General features: G+C 43.8%; 1 protein-coding gene across 2 annotated transcripts in view; it reads right to left on the reverse strand.

Moving 5' to 3' along the window:
- Nucleotides 1-15,053, reverse strand: part of LOC309403140 (protein eva-1 homolog C-like) — a gene marked incomplete at both ends in the record, with an annotated part of 234,238 nt that overhangs the window by 149,248 nt on the left and 69,937 nt on the right. For both annotated transcript variants that reach the window (XM_081997170.1, XM_081997169.1), the window contains one exon: nt 5,266-5,389. In XM_081997170.1, coding sequence (XP_081853296.1) covers nt 5,266-5,389 — 124 coding nt within the window. The remainder of the gene's footprint in view (nt 1-5,265; nt 5,390-15,053) is intronic.

The following is a 15,053-nucleotide window of genomic DNA, read 5'->3' on the forward strand; positions in this document are numbered from 1 at the left end:
GCAGCATTTTAAAATGAAATAAAAATAATAATAATTAAAAAAAACACTGGATGGAGATTTTCTCTCCCAGAGTCCTTGAAGTCATAAGCTAAAGTAGAAACTGTCCAATAGGAAAGAGGGGAAATATCACTATAGGATTACAGGAAGCTGCAGATTAAGCTATTCAGAGCTGAGGAGGAGACAGTGCATCCAGGACAGCACGGCAATGGCAGAAGAGGAGACGAGAGAAAGGCATTATGTGGGGACTCACAGGGGAAGCCACATAAGCAGGGTAGGAGTCCTCTCCTTTCTCAACAGTACTGCCAGCAAATGGCCAGTCAGACAACACATCTTATCCCAAATAACGCCTTTGCAGAGAAAAGCAAGCATTTATGCTCCCATTTTGTTCAGGAGCATCGGTATTTTTGAAATAGCAAAGCCAAAAAAATAACCGAACAACCAAAAAGCCACCATGGGCAAACAGATGCTGTGCAGGGGCAGATCGATCCCTGCTTGTACAATGGCCCAGAGCAGTGACCCACCCCAGTAAAATCAGCTGCAATGGTGTTGCTGGGTGCAGAGAGGTGAAGCTATTTCTTCATCATGACTTGGGCAGCCACACAGATCCTGTTCCCAGCCAGGATTAGACCATGTAGCCCCTGCGGAAAGTCTGGCACACAGAGCAAATATTTCCTAGCTTACAATAACACACGATCTTACACTGTTCTCTGTCTCTGAAGTGAGGGGGATGAACAAATACTGAATTGTTTGAATAATATTGGTGAATCCAGATTTCAGTTAGAGGGAATTCATGTTAGACCAATTAAATAGTATGTCAATTCCCTCTAATTATATGTTCCTGCAGCCTATACGGTAATTATACTTAATGGGTCTAAAGCAAATCAGCGTGTTACCTGAGAAATAATTGAATTTGTGTGCAATTTTTTAACAATCCTGAGAGGTACTCCGAAGATTTAAGTCCTCTGTGTGTTCAGGGCTCGATCCCAGGCTTCAGTCTGCTTTGGGTGTGGATTTCAGGCTACATTGGCACTAATAAACTAAATGTGCCAGTTCTCTGGTGCTGAGGCCAGCTGGCATGGGACAGCCCACAGTCATTCTCATCAACTTTTTTAGCCTCTAAAACAGGGTGGCCATATCCACACTTCCCACTGGAAACAATCCCCAGCCAGTGCTAAATGCCAGACTACAGCTACACTAGCAGAGAACAACTTCAGGTTTCACTGCTACAGCAACGAGTCCCAGCCTTGACCTGCAGGGACCCTCTTGGGGGCTTGCTATTGAGGATGCAGAGAGCAGGGTGATTTGCAGAGGCACCTCCCAGTTTAGAAGCACAAGTCATAGCTGTGCTCTGCTGAGAACTGTACTGTGCTTTTGAACATCTTCCCAAAGGTTGGTGCATATTAGAAACTAAGATCCACATGCAATGGGAAAATAAAAGCTAAGCCTCTATAAATTTTGATGAACCTTGGCCCTCAAATCACATAGCAGCAATAAATGTCTCACCCCAAAATGAGACAGAATAGAGCACTTTATTGATTACTTCTGATCTCCTTAAACATCCTATACCTTAAAATTAAAAATACACACACACATAGTGTATTTATGTCTGAGAAGGATTTGGGGTACTGGTGGATGAAAAGCTGGACATGAGCCAGCAATGTGCGCTCACAGCCCAGAAGGCCAACTGTGTCCTGGGCTGCATCCAAAGCAGTGTGTCCAGCAGGTTGAGGGAGGGGATTCTGCCCCTCTGCTCCACTCCGGGGAGACCCCACCTGCAGTGCTGTGTCCAGCTCTGGAGCCCTCAGCACAGCAAAGCCATGGACCTGTTGGAGCGGGTCCAGAGTAGGCCACCAAAATGCTCTGAGGGATGGAACATCTCTCCTCTGAGGACAGGCTGAGAGAGTTGGGGTTGTTCAACCTGGAGAAGAGAAGGCTCTGGGGAGACCTTACTGCAGCCTGCCAGTACTTTAAAAGGGGCTTAGAAGAAAGATAGGGATAGACTTTTTAGCAGGGCCTGTAGTGACAGGACAAGGGGTAATGGTTTTACACTAAAAGAGGGTAGATTTAGACTAGATATAGGGAAGGAATGTTTCACAGTGAGGGTGGTGAAACCCTGGCACAGGTTGCCCAGGAAGGTGGTAGATGCCCCCATCCCTGGAAACATTCCAGGTCAGGTTGGACAGGGCTCTGAGCAACCTGCTCTAGATGAAGATGTCCCTGTTCAAGATGTCCCCCCCTGCAGATGACCTTTAAAAGTCCCTTCCAACCCAAACTATTCTATGATTCTATTATTTATTTATTTACAGACACAGGGAATACTCAGGACTGCCAAACACCTGATGTTTAAAAGCAGTCCCATGCACATTTCTGAATTCTGTAGATGCAAGATGAGTGTCCACTAGGCCCCAGATCCATCCATTGGATCAGAGGGGACCATGATTAGCACAAGAATTCCCAAAAAACACACAAGCTGTAGAATTTCTCACTGCTTCTAGTTATGTACATACTTCTCTGAATTATTTCTCTGAATTTCTAGAGGAGGTGAACCACAACACTTCTGCACAAATTTTCCCTGCTTCCAGTGAAAGCAGTCTCAGAGTAATTACTACAGTAGAGATCTCTGTATGTGGTAACATTGCCCTGCTCCCCGGAGCCCCAGCATTGGGAAAATCTGGGGCTTTCAGTTTCAGCATGATTTACTGTCCTCCATGTCCTTGAAATTCTGCCCATGAGAAACCAAAATAGCACCTTGCCTTGTGAGTGAACCCATACAGCCAGCAAGCATCGAAACCACTATATTTCAAATGTAGCATAATGTCAGAGAGGCATAACTACAGTGACAGTAGCTGGAGGGGATGACTGCACCATCTAGTTATTCTTCAGCAAAGGTACAAGTAAATGCCACTAACTTCAGTTTTGCTTTCTTTCAAGGAAGTCTGTCTTTTTAGATAACTACCTCCATCCAGGGGCCTTTTGAGGCTCCAGCATGACTCTGGGCATCCTTATTTTATGTTAAAGATGTCCTGTCCAAACTCTGCAGGCCACTTCCCAAAGCGCCCTTCATACCTGTATACAGGAAAACTAACATTAATTCTACCTAGGTAGGCACTTAACCAAGGCACCTACTTCAGTAGCATTAGGCTCTCTCAATAAGCAAAGGAAAGAAACAGATGTTCTACAGGACAATTCAGACCTTAAATAGTTTCTTATTAAAGTATTTCTGCCACGTCTATTTTTAAGAAAGACAAATTCAGGAACGGAACCCAAAAAATTGCATTTGTCTTTTGATAAAGTTATGGATCGAACCATGTGCCAGGCAGTTAGCTCTTGACAAGGACTCTCTGGTGCGCTTCAGTTACAATTATGTGTGCTTAGACTTTCTAGAGCAGCTCAACACTTCATAGGACCACAGCTTTTGGGATCACCTCTTTAAACATATATTCATTTACTAGCTCATAAACAATACTCAAATACTCAATAACCCAAAAAGCCCACCAAAATTTCTCATGGTCCTGTATTTCGCATTCTATGGATCCATCTTTCTTCAGTCCTCTCATTAACCTTCTCCCTACAGAAAGGTGGAAAGGCTATCGAATTCACCCAAGCACTAGATTCTGTTTGTGATACTCAAAATTAATATTTTGAATCATCAGGGAAAGCTTGATAGTGTCCTGGTATTTCTGCACAAAGCTAATCTTCATATGTTTCAAACCTTGTTATTAATCCAGTGGGTTCTGATTAAAAGTTTGCCCGGTTACTAAGAAACAAAAATTTGTGTCGGATTGCCCTGTTTCACCCTGCAAAATTGGAGCTGCCTGAAAAATGTCTTGGGGAAATGTTTTCAAGCAGCTTCCCTTGCTCTCTTTCAGGAAAATCACCTACCCAGCACACACGCAAACTCCTTCAGTAATTAGCAAAGAATGCCAAGCCATAAATATTTATGCACAGATGGGATTCTGAAGTACCTTCAGAAGTTCAGCACAGGCCTCAATAATCAGATTTTGCAAGTGAGCTTTGATACAAAACCTGCAGGTTCAGGAGGACTTGTCAGAACACCCTTCTAATCGCCCCTCTCTCAGAGATGCATTTCTCACCCAACAAGGGATGTTACGATCACTTGTGAAAACTCCACAACAAATGCAGGTACTTCATTATTGACTTTTCATTTGAATTCCTCACAGATCTTGCCAGATCCCTTCACTTTACCAGCACAGGTCTCTGCATGCTGGGGCAAAAAGTCTTCTTCTGTGCTGCTGACAGAGTCTGAATGTTTCTGCTTTTGTTTCAAACCTTTTCTGAAATCAGATATGTTTTTCTTCCCTGTGCAAACTTTTTATTTCTTCCCCAGAAATTTTGCTGATGTGATGCTTGGAACCATGTTAGTTACATCACCTAAAAAGCTTGGGATTAGGCTGGCCTGAAATGCCACGTCCAGACTATTAATTCAAATAGAGTCAAGTCCTGTTCTCCAGATGAAATCAGCCAGCACAGTCTGGCCACCATCAAACCCTATCGATCTCCAAACTAATGTGTCTGCTTCCAAAGCACTGATGGAGAATGGTGCCCAGACTGCGCTAACCTCCCCGGTGGGGCCAGGAATTCGCCAGGAGGGTGTTGGTTGTCCTGGGCCAAAGCCGTACCGGGCCCACCCCTCTGCAGCATGCGTGATTGCACTCCCAGTATCCAGGCGCCAGCCCCATTTAATTTAAACACAGCTAATGAGATCACGCAAAACACAGGTTAACATTTCCCAACCTGATCTGGGAACGAAATTAAAAGCTGGCTTATGGCATGATACCGGCAGGCGAGCTTCCCGTTGCACCACCATCTTCATTGCCTGCCTTAGGCAACCAGGTCTGAAAGACTCTGCCCAAGCGAAGAGCTCCCGCTCCCTCTGGAGGGGCAGGAAGGGAGGGGACGAGTCCCAGTAGCCCACCGGGACAGGAGGGTGGCTGCAGATGGGAGCGGGAGCAGCCCACCCACCGCCAACAGCGTGAGCTCACCGTTGGCAAAGGCTTTCGCTGGCACCTGCAAAAACAATCTGCATCTCGGGCTGCCAGCGGGAGGCAGGAGCTGAGGCAGCATCACCCCAGGAAGGCAGCAAGCGAGAGGGAGAGGGGAAACTCTCCACACCCAGGGGGTTACGTTACACGAAAATAAAGGTGGAAGGGAAGAGAAAGTCCTAGGAGGCGACTCTGGCGAGTATGAAGTACGAAAACGCTTTGGTCTCACCAGAGCAAACAGATGGGGTAGCGAGATACTTACTTGGCCTGCACTTGTACCAGACGATGAGGTACTTGCCGGTTCCAGGGCACGGATCTGCACCAAACAGCCGGCTGTTGACAAGAAACTGGCAGCTCCGCCTGTCCTGGCACTCATCCAGCATCTTCTGCAGCCGGGGACGCACACAGGAAACAGAGAAAAAAGCACTTCAGTATCTCCACCAAAGCGACTGTCAAACGGAGACAAACTGGAGAAGGGCGAGGCAGCCCTTGCCTCCTCAACCGGCCCTGGCACGAGGCAGGCAATGGTGCCCAGTGCAGTGGGTACCACAGGAGCCGCGGACTGGGAGAGGACTAACCCTTGCACTGCTGTAACGAGCATGATTTCCTTGCCTTTCATGCATGAAAAAGGAGGGATTTGCGCTGGGATGGTCACAGAGATTTTAGAACATTTCCATGCAATTTGATGGTAGTGTGAGGCAGTACTGTCCCAGGAAAAGAATCTTTGAGGACATATATCAGCCTTGACAGTTAAAAGCACAGACCCAAACTCTGCCACCACCATTGTGCTTTAGATTTCTTTGGAGATGCACAACCTCAATCGCAGCTTTCAAGAGAGCTCTTGTCTCAGTTATATAAAAGCTTTGGCAACTGCTGGTATTCCGATAATTAGTAGTTGCGGTGGGAACACTGTTATACAGCCAGCTTAGTTTTATTAGGGCTCACTCCTCTTCCCCCATGACTATCGCGTTCCTTCTAGCTAAACTCAGCAAGGGCCTGTGGGTCAGAGTGTCCTCCCACAACCGGCATTTGGGGTCCTATCCCCTTTTCTGCACTGCTTTTCCTCTAGCGCTCGCTCCCCACTTCCCCATTTATAAGACTCATAATAATGCCTTCTCAGAATCCACAGGGGCAAGACATTCTGTCTCCTGCTAGAAAATAGCTTCATTAAGGAAGATTAATGATTTCTTTTAACCCTATGATCCTCTAAAGCAGTGGTGGAGGAGAGAATATTATTAAGTGGGGCAGTAATTAAGTTTTAAATTCGACTGGATGGCTTAGGTGGTATTTATGTACTCCTATAGAGCCCCTAAAGCACTAAAATTACCATAATGTTTGCCTGACACACATGAACCTGTCAGAGCATTTTGAGACCACAGAGAGAGGTAATCCACCAGTCTCGCTAAGTCCCCGTGATACAGAGCTGTGAATTCCAGTCCCAAAACAATTAATTTTCACTTGCAAGGAGGTGCTAGAAAATCCTTTCTCAGAAATTCCCCTATGCTCCCCCAGTCTCTTTTGTCTTCTCCCTGTTCCGTTTTCTTACACCCACCTCGACATTTGGGCTTTCCCACAATCTTACCCCTGTGCCATTAACATAAAGGCTGTTCCTTCTCTACCACCCAAAATAATTTTCTCTCTGTTTCAGTGACTACTCTCTATTTTTGAGTTCTCCTTGAATGTAATATATATAATCTTTAGCACTGTAACTCTGAATGTCACCCTCCAAACAACAGGAGCAACAGCTGTTCCAGTTTCAAGTGCAATTTGAAACTGCCTCATTTGCGGTTGCTCATAACTTCCTAAAGCTTTCACTTTTTGGGCTGACACATACAAGAATTCGGCCCTACCTCAAGCCTGACCTTTATTTTAAAGTTCAAACCGAGACAATTCAGGCCATTTCTAGCGAGCAGAGAACATATGCTCTTGTTTTCCACTCACAAAGGTAATAAAATGCAGGCATCTCGTTTCAAAATACAGGGCTTAGGGTGGAAAGGCTGAAAGGTGAACACTGAAGGAGGTGCCTGGGAGCATTAGCCCCAACTTGACCGTCACGTTAAAATGCATAGAAACAGCATATTCTTCCCTCTAGGCTCATGAGGGTTGACTGCTCACTCAGCATGTGAAATTTAATTTAATGCAAAATCTAATGACTTGCAAAGGAATTTAAGTGAGGCCTCCACGCAGGTAACTCTTTTGATCTCAAAAAGCAAAGAACAACTGGAACAACCTGAGTGCTTCACACACAGAGAGAAATCCTCTCCAAATCACTGTGGACCTGAAAGGATTTGCTGATATGGACAGCCATGTCTCTGTTTACACCCAAGCAGTGCTAAGAATATGGAGCAAAGGGAAAGAAGCAGCACCCCGAATGTTTTCTTTCCCACAAAGGAAGCTTTCTTCCCTCAAAGGCAGCAGACGTGGGTTTTTGGTGAAGAAACCTGTTCCTAGCAGATGGGTGGGATTTTCAAAAGCCTTCGACATTGCATAATAGGTGCTATTAAAACCAGTGGGAAAACCACCCTGGGTTTCAGCAGAGACTGAGTTAGGGCAACAAGAAGCCTCTTTGAAAACCTCAGCTTCAATGCCTAAGCAGCACTTCTTCATCTGTCCTTAGGCTTAGCACCAGGAGCGAAGGCAATTACTTACCAACCTCAGGGACCGATGAGCATGGGCAGCTTTTACATATTGCCACTTTGTCTTGCTCTGCTCTAACTTTTGTCAGCTCTTGCTTACTCCATGTATTCCACATAAGTAAAACCTACTGAGTTTACTTCCTGAAGCATGCAAAGTAACACAGAGCCCTAGGGAGAAGTTTGTACCTAAATTAAGGAACAAAAGTCTTCTATGCCATTGTGAGACCACAGGAAAAGGGAAGTGTTCTTGAAGCTGAATATGCCTTTTACTAATTGGTTTTAGCATTTAGCTACAGTTTCAATTTAATTTGATAATAGCCATGACTCTGAGAAGCTATTTCATGCGGAGAGAGAAATCCTTTTCATTCACGTAATTCTAATGTGCCTCCCCCTGAAGGGCAACAATTTTCCTGAAAATATAAAAAATCACTAAGATTTCTGATTTCCTGCAGACTGTGGGAGTAAAGTCTTAGGTATAACGAAACATATCCATAAAAAGTAAAATAAAAAAATATGTTCAATGCTCAGTGAAATACATCAGGAAAAATGCAAGGAAAATTAGCAATGGTTGACTCTTCCATGTTCTTGATAAAAGAACAAAGGTGTTACACCAGCCCTAACATTAACTTAAAAACTTGTACATACATTTTTTACCTATCCTTGCATACACAGAAATATTCTTCCCTGCTGCTTTCATCAGTTTGTGCCATATACCAGCGTCATCTTAAACACTGCAACACAGCGACTCTACAGAACATGCGTGACAAGATGATCCACTACAGGGACACTTCCCCTGCAGGTCCAGTGCATCTGGTGTTTACAGGGGCCCTTACAAACCAAACCTTGGTTTTCTGGTATTACTCTCAAAAATCATATTTCTAGGCAGTACCAGAACTCTGGCAGATGTCATATGTCATTTCTGAAGTATTTGCAGATGATCAGCTAGATCAACAGCAGGAAGGCTGTGAGTTTACTTGGTAGTGAGGGAATGTCCTGAGCTCACATGGCTTTTGCTTAATGGCTGGAAAAATTTAGGCAATTAATTCTATGTTTGCCTTGTGTTTCTGGCTGTCACTGTCAGCTGTAAAGGTGGGAAAACATAACCACAAAACCAAACAAAAAGAGGCCCACAAACAATCTGAACTTGCACAGAAATAGTAGTAGACGTGCAGAATCACCCCTAACCAGGATATATAATCACCTGTTTACATCATTGCTGTTTGGTAGACCCCTGACTAAAGCAAAATACAGTCACATTGGATTATAAAAATCACTCCAACTGAAGAAGGTAGAGGAGGAATTTCTGTCTGGCATGAAACGGGAGGGAACACACATTAATTACATTGTGCCATTTTATAATTGCGTTCCAGTGGTAAATCAAGCCTGAGGGCTGACAGCCAGTGTTCAGGAGGGAAGTTGTGGCTGCTTAAACCCATTCCATTCCCTGGTTCATGATTGAGCTAAGAAGCTGCAAGATTTAGAGGAGATAAGAGAGCAAGAAATGTGAATTCAAGTAAAACAAACACTAATCTAACCCCTGTGATTTATGCCCTGGATTAATCTCACTGCAGTGACCTAGGTCTTAAAGCAAGGGCAGCCTCAAGCTCAAAACTATGTCTTTCTAGTGGGCCTTGCAGATGAAACACATTTCTCATGCTCGCTTTGTTGTGCTCATTAGCTGAGTAATTGCTTGTGCTCATTAGATAACAACCTTTTAAATCTGGAATTGGATGCGAGCTCTGCAAGAAGGCTGTCCTCAGCCATTCCCAAGGGTGCGCTCATTTCTATTCTGTCTCTTCAAATCACTCTTCAAGAAGCGCTTCCCTTGCACTCTTAAAATAAACCACAACTGAGCTTAACACCCAAGGCAATTAAACTTATGTCAGTTCTTAGTCCCTTGTAGTAGTTCATAGATTCAACACAGGGTGAAATTTTGGACCCATAGAAGCCAATGGTGAAACTCAATGGGAAATAGGATTTTGCCACAGGGCTGCTCTCCATACAGCCTCCATCATCAAAGGAACATAAGGATGACTGCAGGGCATGTCAGTGAGGCATGAAATTACACAGAGGAACCCCACTAAATAATTGCCCAAATTGTATGTTGTTGATGAGAATAACTCAGAGAACAAACTGCATGAATGGATCAGAGCTCTGTGCACTCAAATGAAGATGGGCAGAGATTTGTATTAAGAATTTTACACAAGAAGGTACTAGTAATTTTAAAAAATATGATTAAGCATTTTTAGGTCAAATCCAATCCAGGTATAGCCATTATGGTGGAGTTAAACCAACACTTATATTGGTGCACCTCCATGACTTTTGCAATGGGAAGAAGTACAACAAACAAAGCCACACAGCACAATGCATTCATAATGGCTTCATGGTCATGTTTCATTTGAATTTTGATACTCTTTCATATACCCCGAATGTTGGTATTACTTTAAAACACACTGTAAACATAGTACTTTCAAGTTGCAAACTTATTTACAGGTCCTTTTTATGATTATCTGAAGATCGCATGTTCATCTCTATTCATTCATGCAAATTACTGAAGTCCATGGAGCAAGAAGATTTTCCAAGGATCAGCAACAGGGAAGGACAGACTACATGAGGAAATGAAATCCATGTCGATAAGATACCGGTTATCTTATCATCTTATCATCTTATCTGCCCATGGCTTCATCAAGCAACCTTCCCATCCTGCTCCACTAAAAAGTAATTCTGCTTTGCCCACATTATCGCATTCAGTCTGCGCATCACATGAAGAAGAGATCAAAGGCCTTGACTCCTGACTGCTGATCTATGGCAGGTTTTAGTAGCCTACTAGCGATCTCTTATCACTCTTGCATGGACCTTGCAACTCTCACAGCAGAGTCAGCAGGAGGGAACTATGCCCACACGTTTGGTGACTCACATTAACACACCAGACTGTGAAATAAAGAGCTGAAAACTGGGCACACATTCCCTTTCACCAGCTCTGCTATGGGAGTAGCAATTGCCAGCAGGGCAGTAGGGCAGGCAGCAGTGGGCTGGGATGTTAAAACATGACAGCAAGATTCACCAGAGCTCCTCTGGTAGAGCCTTGGAGGAGCCCAGAGACAGCAATTCACAATGAGCAGGAACATGCTCAGCAAATAGAAGGACCCGATAAAAGCTGCATTACAAATATCACCTAATTAACCATTACCTACGTTTCCTAACAGTGGGAAACTTAATCTGTATGCGGGGTCAACTTCAAAGGGAGAGGAGGTCTAAGCTTAAGAAATACAAAAGGATGCATAACCAAAAGTCATGGGATTAAAGAAAGGGAAAGCTTAAAACACAAAGTGGAAAAAAATCATTGAGAGCAAACTATTACACTGTCAAGCAGGATCTTAGTGGCAATGATGGAAGCCCCATGACTTGGAAAGTTTAAATTTAGAGTAAACAAAGCATTAGGAGGCTTACACCCCGGGGAGCAGTCCTGCCTCATCAGGGAGACAGGCTGCACCGGCTACCTCTACCTCCAGTGTCTCTTCTTCTGCAGTACATAATCAAACTGCTCTGATGAGCTATTTCAGTCAAGCCAAAGATTTCAAAGATATGGCAATTTAGAGATTATCTATGACCTCTGCACCAAGCAGTTATTCTACTTGCAAATAATTAGCTGGGGGACTTGCTTTCCAGAGAGTTATATCTCAGCCTGGGCAAGATTCATGAATGGAGCTGCACTGGTTCTGTGATTTTTTAAGAGTAGCTTTGGCACTGCAGTAACATCTTCTGCACCCCAAGCTCACTGCTCACCATCCTCTGCAAAGTAATTAATATAGTCTGACAGAGTTTCCCAAACTGCTCTTTAATTCACTGACATCTCTGAGACTGTAACTTTCCTTGTTCAAACTGCCTGTAAGCTGTTGAGATCCTCTAATATGCAATATGACAAACGGTGGGTTCTTCTCCCAGTGGCAATGATGACCATTATTTTTCCTTTCTGTAATTTTCCTCCCTTTTTTCCCTTGACCATCATTATTTTATAGACATTCAGAGTCATGAGAAAGGGCTGTTTCTCTAAGTTTATAAAGTGCCAATACAGCGGGACCCTAATTCCTGTTGCAGCCACTTAGGCCTGTTACATGCAATGTCCTGTGACTGGGCATGGCAGTAGCCACTGTCCTTGGCCTACCAAGAAAGTTAGAGCAGTTGGGCCATTTTCTTCTACTCTTTATTTTACTCTGCCACACTGTTTATCCAGAATACTTGGGGAAAGTAAAAATACCATCTTCAGAAACAGTAAGACACACGCACACCAGCCCCATCATTTTGTGATCAACAACTGGCCCGTGTTTTGAGAGTCATGCAGCTACCGGAAAGTTTATCTCATCTTTCAGTGAAGAGGTCAGCTCCCCTTCGCTCTCTATCACAGAAACCTTCCGGGTAGATGCAAATAAAAAGGGGAAGAAGAGCTCAGGGAATCCTGTGGTCAGCATGCAAGGAATCTGCTCCCTTTTGTACCACTGCCTCACAGGCTGCTGGAGCGACAGGGGCGGTGGCAGCAGAGGTGTCCTGTGTCTCGCTTAAGGACAAAAGGAAATACCACATCAGCAGCACTAGTGATTCTTGTCACCAGCGACTGGTTGTCCCCGAGAGTGTTGAAAGAGACCCAGGCCACAGGCCATGCCTAAGCTCCCTCCCCAAACTGGCTAATCTTTCTAATGAGAGACATGACTCTATTCCAAAGCACCTTCTAAGCACAGCCCCTCTTGGGGAAACAAGTCATGTGCTAAAACATTGCCCTCTGAAGTGCAGTTTCCTGCTGATTTCAGTACAGGCATCTGTGAAGCCAGAAGTTAGCCTACAATGTCTTTGATAAATATCTGGGAGCAGAAACACCATGGATAAGTGCCTCTCCAGGGTTTTTTATTTTCCTTCTAAATAAGCTTTGCTCCAGGGCTTTCTGTTTTCCTTCTAAATAAGCTGTGGTTTTACTTTTCTGTCAATTTACCAAAATGAGAATATTGCAGGTAATCTGCTGTAAAGTGTAATCTATTTTTCTGGTAATAAGCAATAACTTCAGATCAACCATTAAACATCCATAGAGACCTTGAATAGTTTATTGCTGAAAACAAGTGATATCAGGAATAGTGATCCAAGAATGAGCGGCTGCAGAAAGCTTTATAAGCAAGCTACTCCAAACCTCCTCCTCTTCAGCTGAGCAGCTTCCTTCAAATACAAATGTGCCTCCATGTATTTTTTGCAGGCACAAGCTGTGTACTGTGAGCTTGGCTAGGAGTGACTGGGTTTTTTACTAAACTGATTCACTTATCAGTAGGCACTTATCATTAGGCAATGCAGAACACTTAACACTCCTATTTCTCCTTTGTCCTCTGTGCCATGTGTTCATATGAATAAACATACACTGCTGCTGTATCTGTTCATCAGCTTCCTTATCTCTCCAAAGGCAAGATCTCAGGAGATGTCCCCATGGCAGGGAAATGCAAATGTATGCAGTAGTGTGAGAGGTGAGAGAACCACAGCATAAAGAAGAGGTTAAAGCAGATGAGGATGGTCCCTAGCAGATCTCCTTGGAGTAAAAGGTCTCTCCAGATGTTCCCATGTCTCCCTCTGCTGTGCAGCAACATAATGTAGCTCCTTCTCACACACTAAAAAATCAGACATTGCGTGGATTAAAAATGGGTTTGACCAACCCTATCTGGGTGACATGGGATTATAGAGCAAGAGGAAAATCTGCTGTGAAAGTACAATACACAGACCTACCAAAAATCTTCAAGCTCTAGAAATTACTAGGTTGTATGCCCAGAAAAACTGCACCTGCACAATTGCTTCAAAGGGGTAAAGGTACGTGGGAATTATGGGTCATCATGACACCAATGCACACAGGACCATGCTAACACAGCTTTGCACCTTCAGGACCCAAGCTAACATCTCTGCATGATCATGCTCTGGTGATACAGACTTTCTAGTGGCATACAACTCATGTCTCTGAATAAATTATGCAGTGTGGATAAACAACCTGTTACCTATTGCCAACCATTTTCAGTTGCATGACTTCAACATACCTAAAAAACCCTTAATATTCAAGTATTTACTTCTTTGGGTGAAAGATAGACTTGTCCTGGCAAGCTTCTCTTCCTGACCTACAAGCAAGAAAAGTTCAGCTACCATAAAGCTCCTCCTCATGGACCTCCTCTGCCAAGGCAGCACAGTTGGCACTGCATGGCTCCCTTTTACAAGAGTGACCAAGGCTCCAGATGTTCTTCTTCTCTGTATCCCATCCACCCCTCCTGGCTAGGACGAGGACATTGCTCTCTTTTACTTCCCAGTCAGGAATACCCTCTGCAGGACTCCACAAGTACAGAAGAGCCAATACCAGTCCAGACTGGTAATTAACAGCATTAGTCACCCAAATTAGCTTCTATTATTAAAGGGTGAATGGCGGTGTTCTACACTTCCATCTTCAAAATATCTCAAAGATGCGTCATGAATACAGAGCAAATATTTCTTTCCTTCCTGCCATATATCTCATGTGACTTGTGCTAAGTCTGGACTCCCCTGTTAAACCCAGTGGAATGGGGGAGCGCAGGGAGCTGTTTAAAAAGAAAATAATGTCTGGATTTCAACACAACCTTATTTTGTTGTTCTGATTTCTCCATATTCGTGTGACTTCATCTAAAAGTTAACAAGAGACCAACCACATCAAAACTGAAATCCCAGTCTGAATGTCCAAATTCTTTGTGTGTTTGGAAATCTCCCACTGAATTTGACATTAGAATAACAGAAATGTGTAGTTTGGAGTCACTGCCTTAACACCTCGGACATGCTCTCCCAAGTGGTCTGCATTTCATTTCAAACAAAATACAAGTAACTAAATCAAGGGATTGTGACAGCCAACCACGTAAGGCTGTATTAGTAGTGGTTGTCTCAGTGTCATCAACCCTTTCTTTTCCCTTTTTAAGATAGAAACAATGTCCGAGCTGCACATTTACAGAGGAGAGAGCTTCTAAATGGGCATTAACTGTTACTCGCAGGTAGTGTTTGTAGGGAATGGTATTAATAACTGCCCCTTACTCTCCCTCCAGGCCACTCTCCAGAGAAGCAGCAAATTTATACAGTCATGGGTTTGATTAGACACAGTGATTTTATATACTTAATTTTTAAGGGTTTGGTTTGGCCGAGTTTTTAAATTACTGACAATGAGAATACACACACAATTGCTCCTGCCTATAGCAGCCATACAGCTGAGTTTCAAAACCACATAAATACATGCAAATTTCTTGTCTACAGCTTTCCAATTTTCCTACATATATGCATTTCCCACCAGCAAGCTGCAAGCAGCTTGCCATTCAGCTTGTGGAGTTTCTGGCTTACCCTTCAGAGAGGCCTCATCCCCTCCAGGATTGAGAAAGAAGACAAG

The sequence above is a fragment of the Phaethon aethereus genome, assembly GCF_964289735.1.
Source record: "Phaethon aethereus genome assembly, chromosome: 3".
NCBI classification, from domain to species: domain Eukaryota; kingdom Metazoa; phylum Chordata; class Aves; order Phaethontiformes; family Phaethontidae; genus Phaethon; species Phaethon aethereus.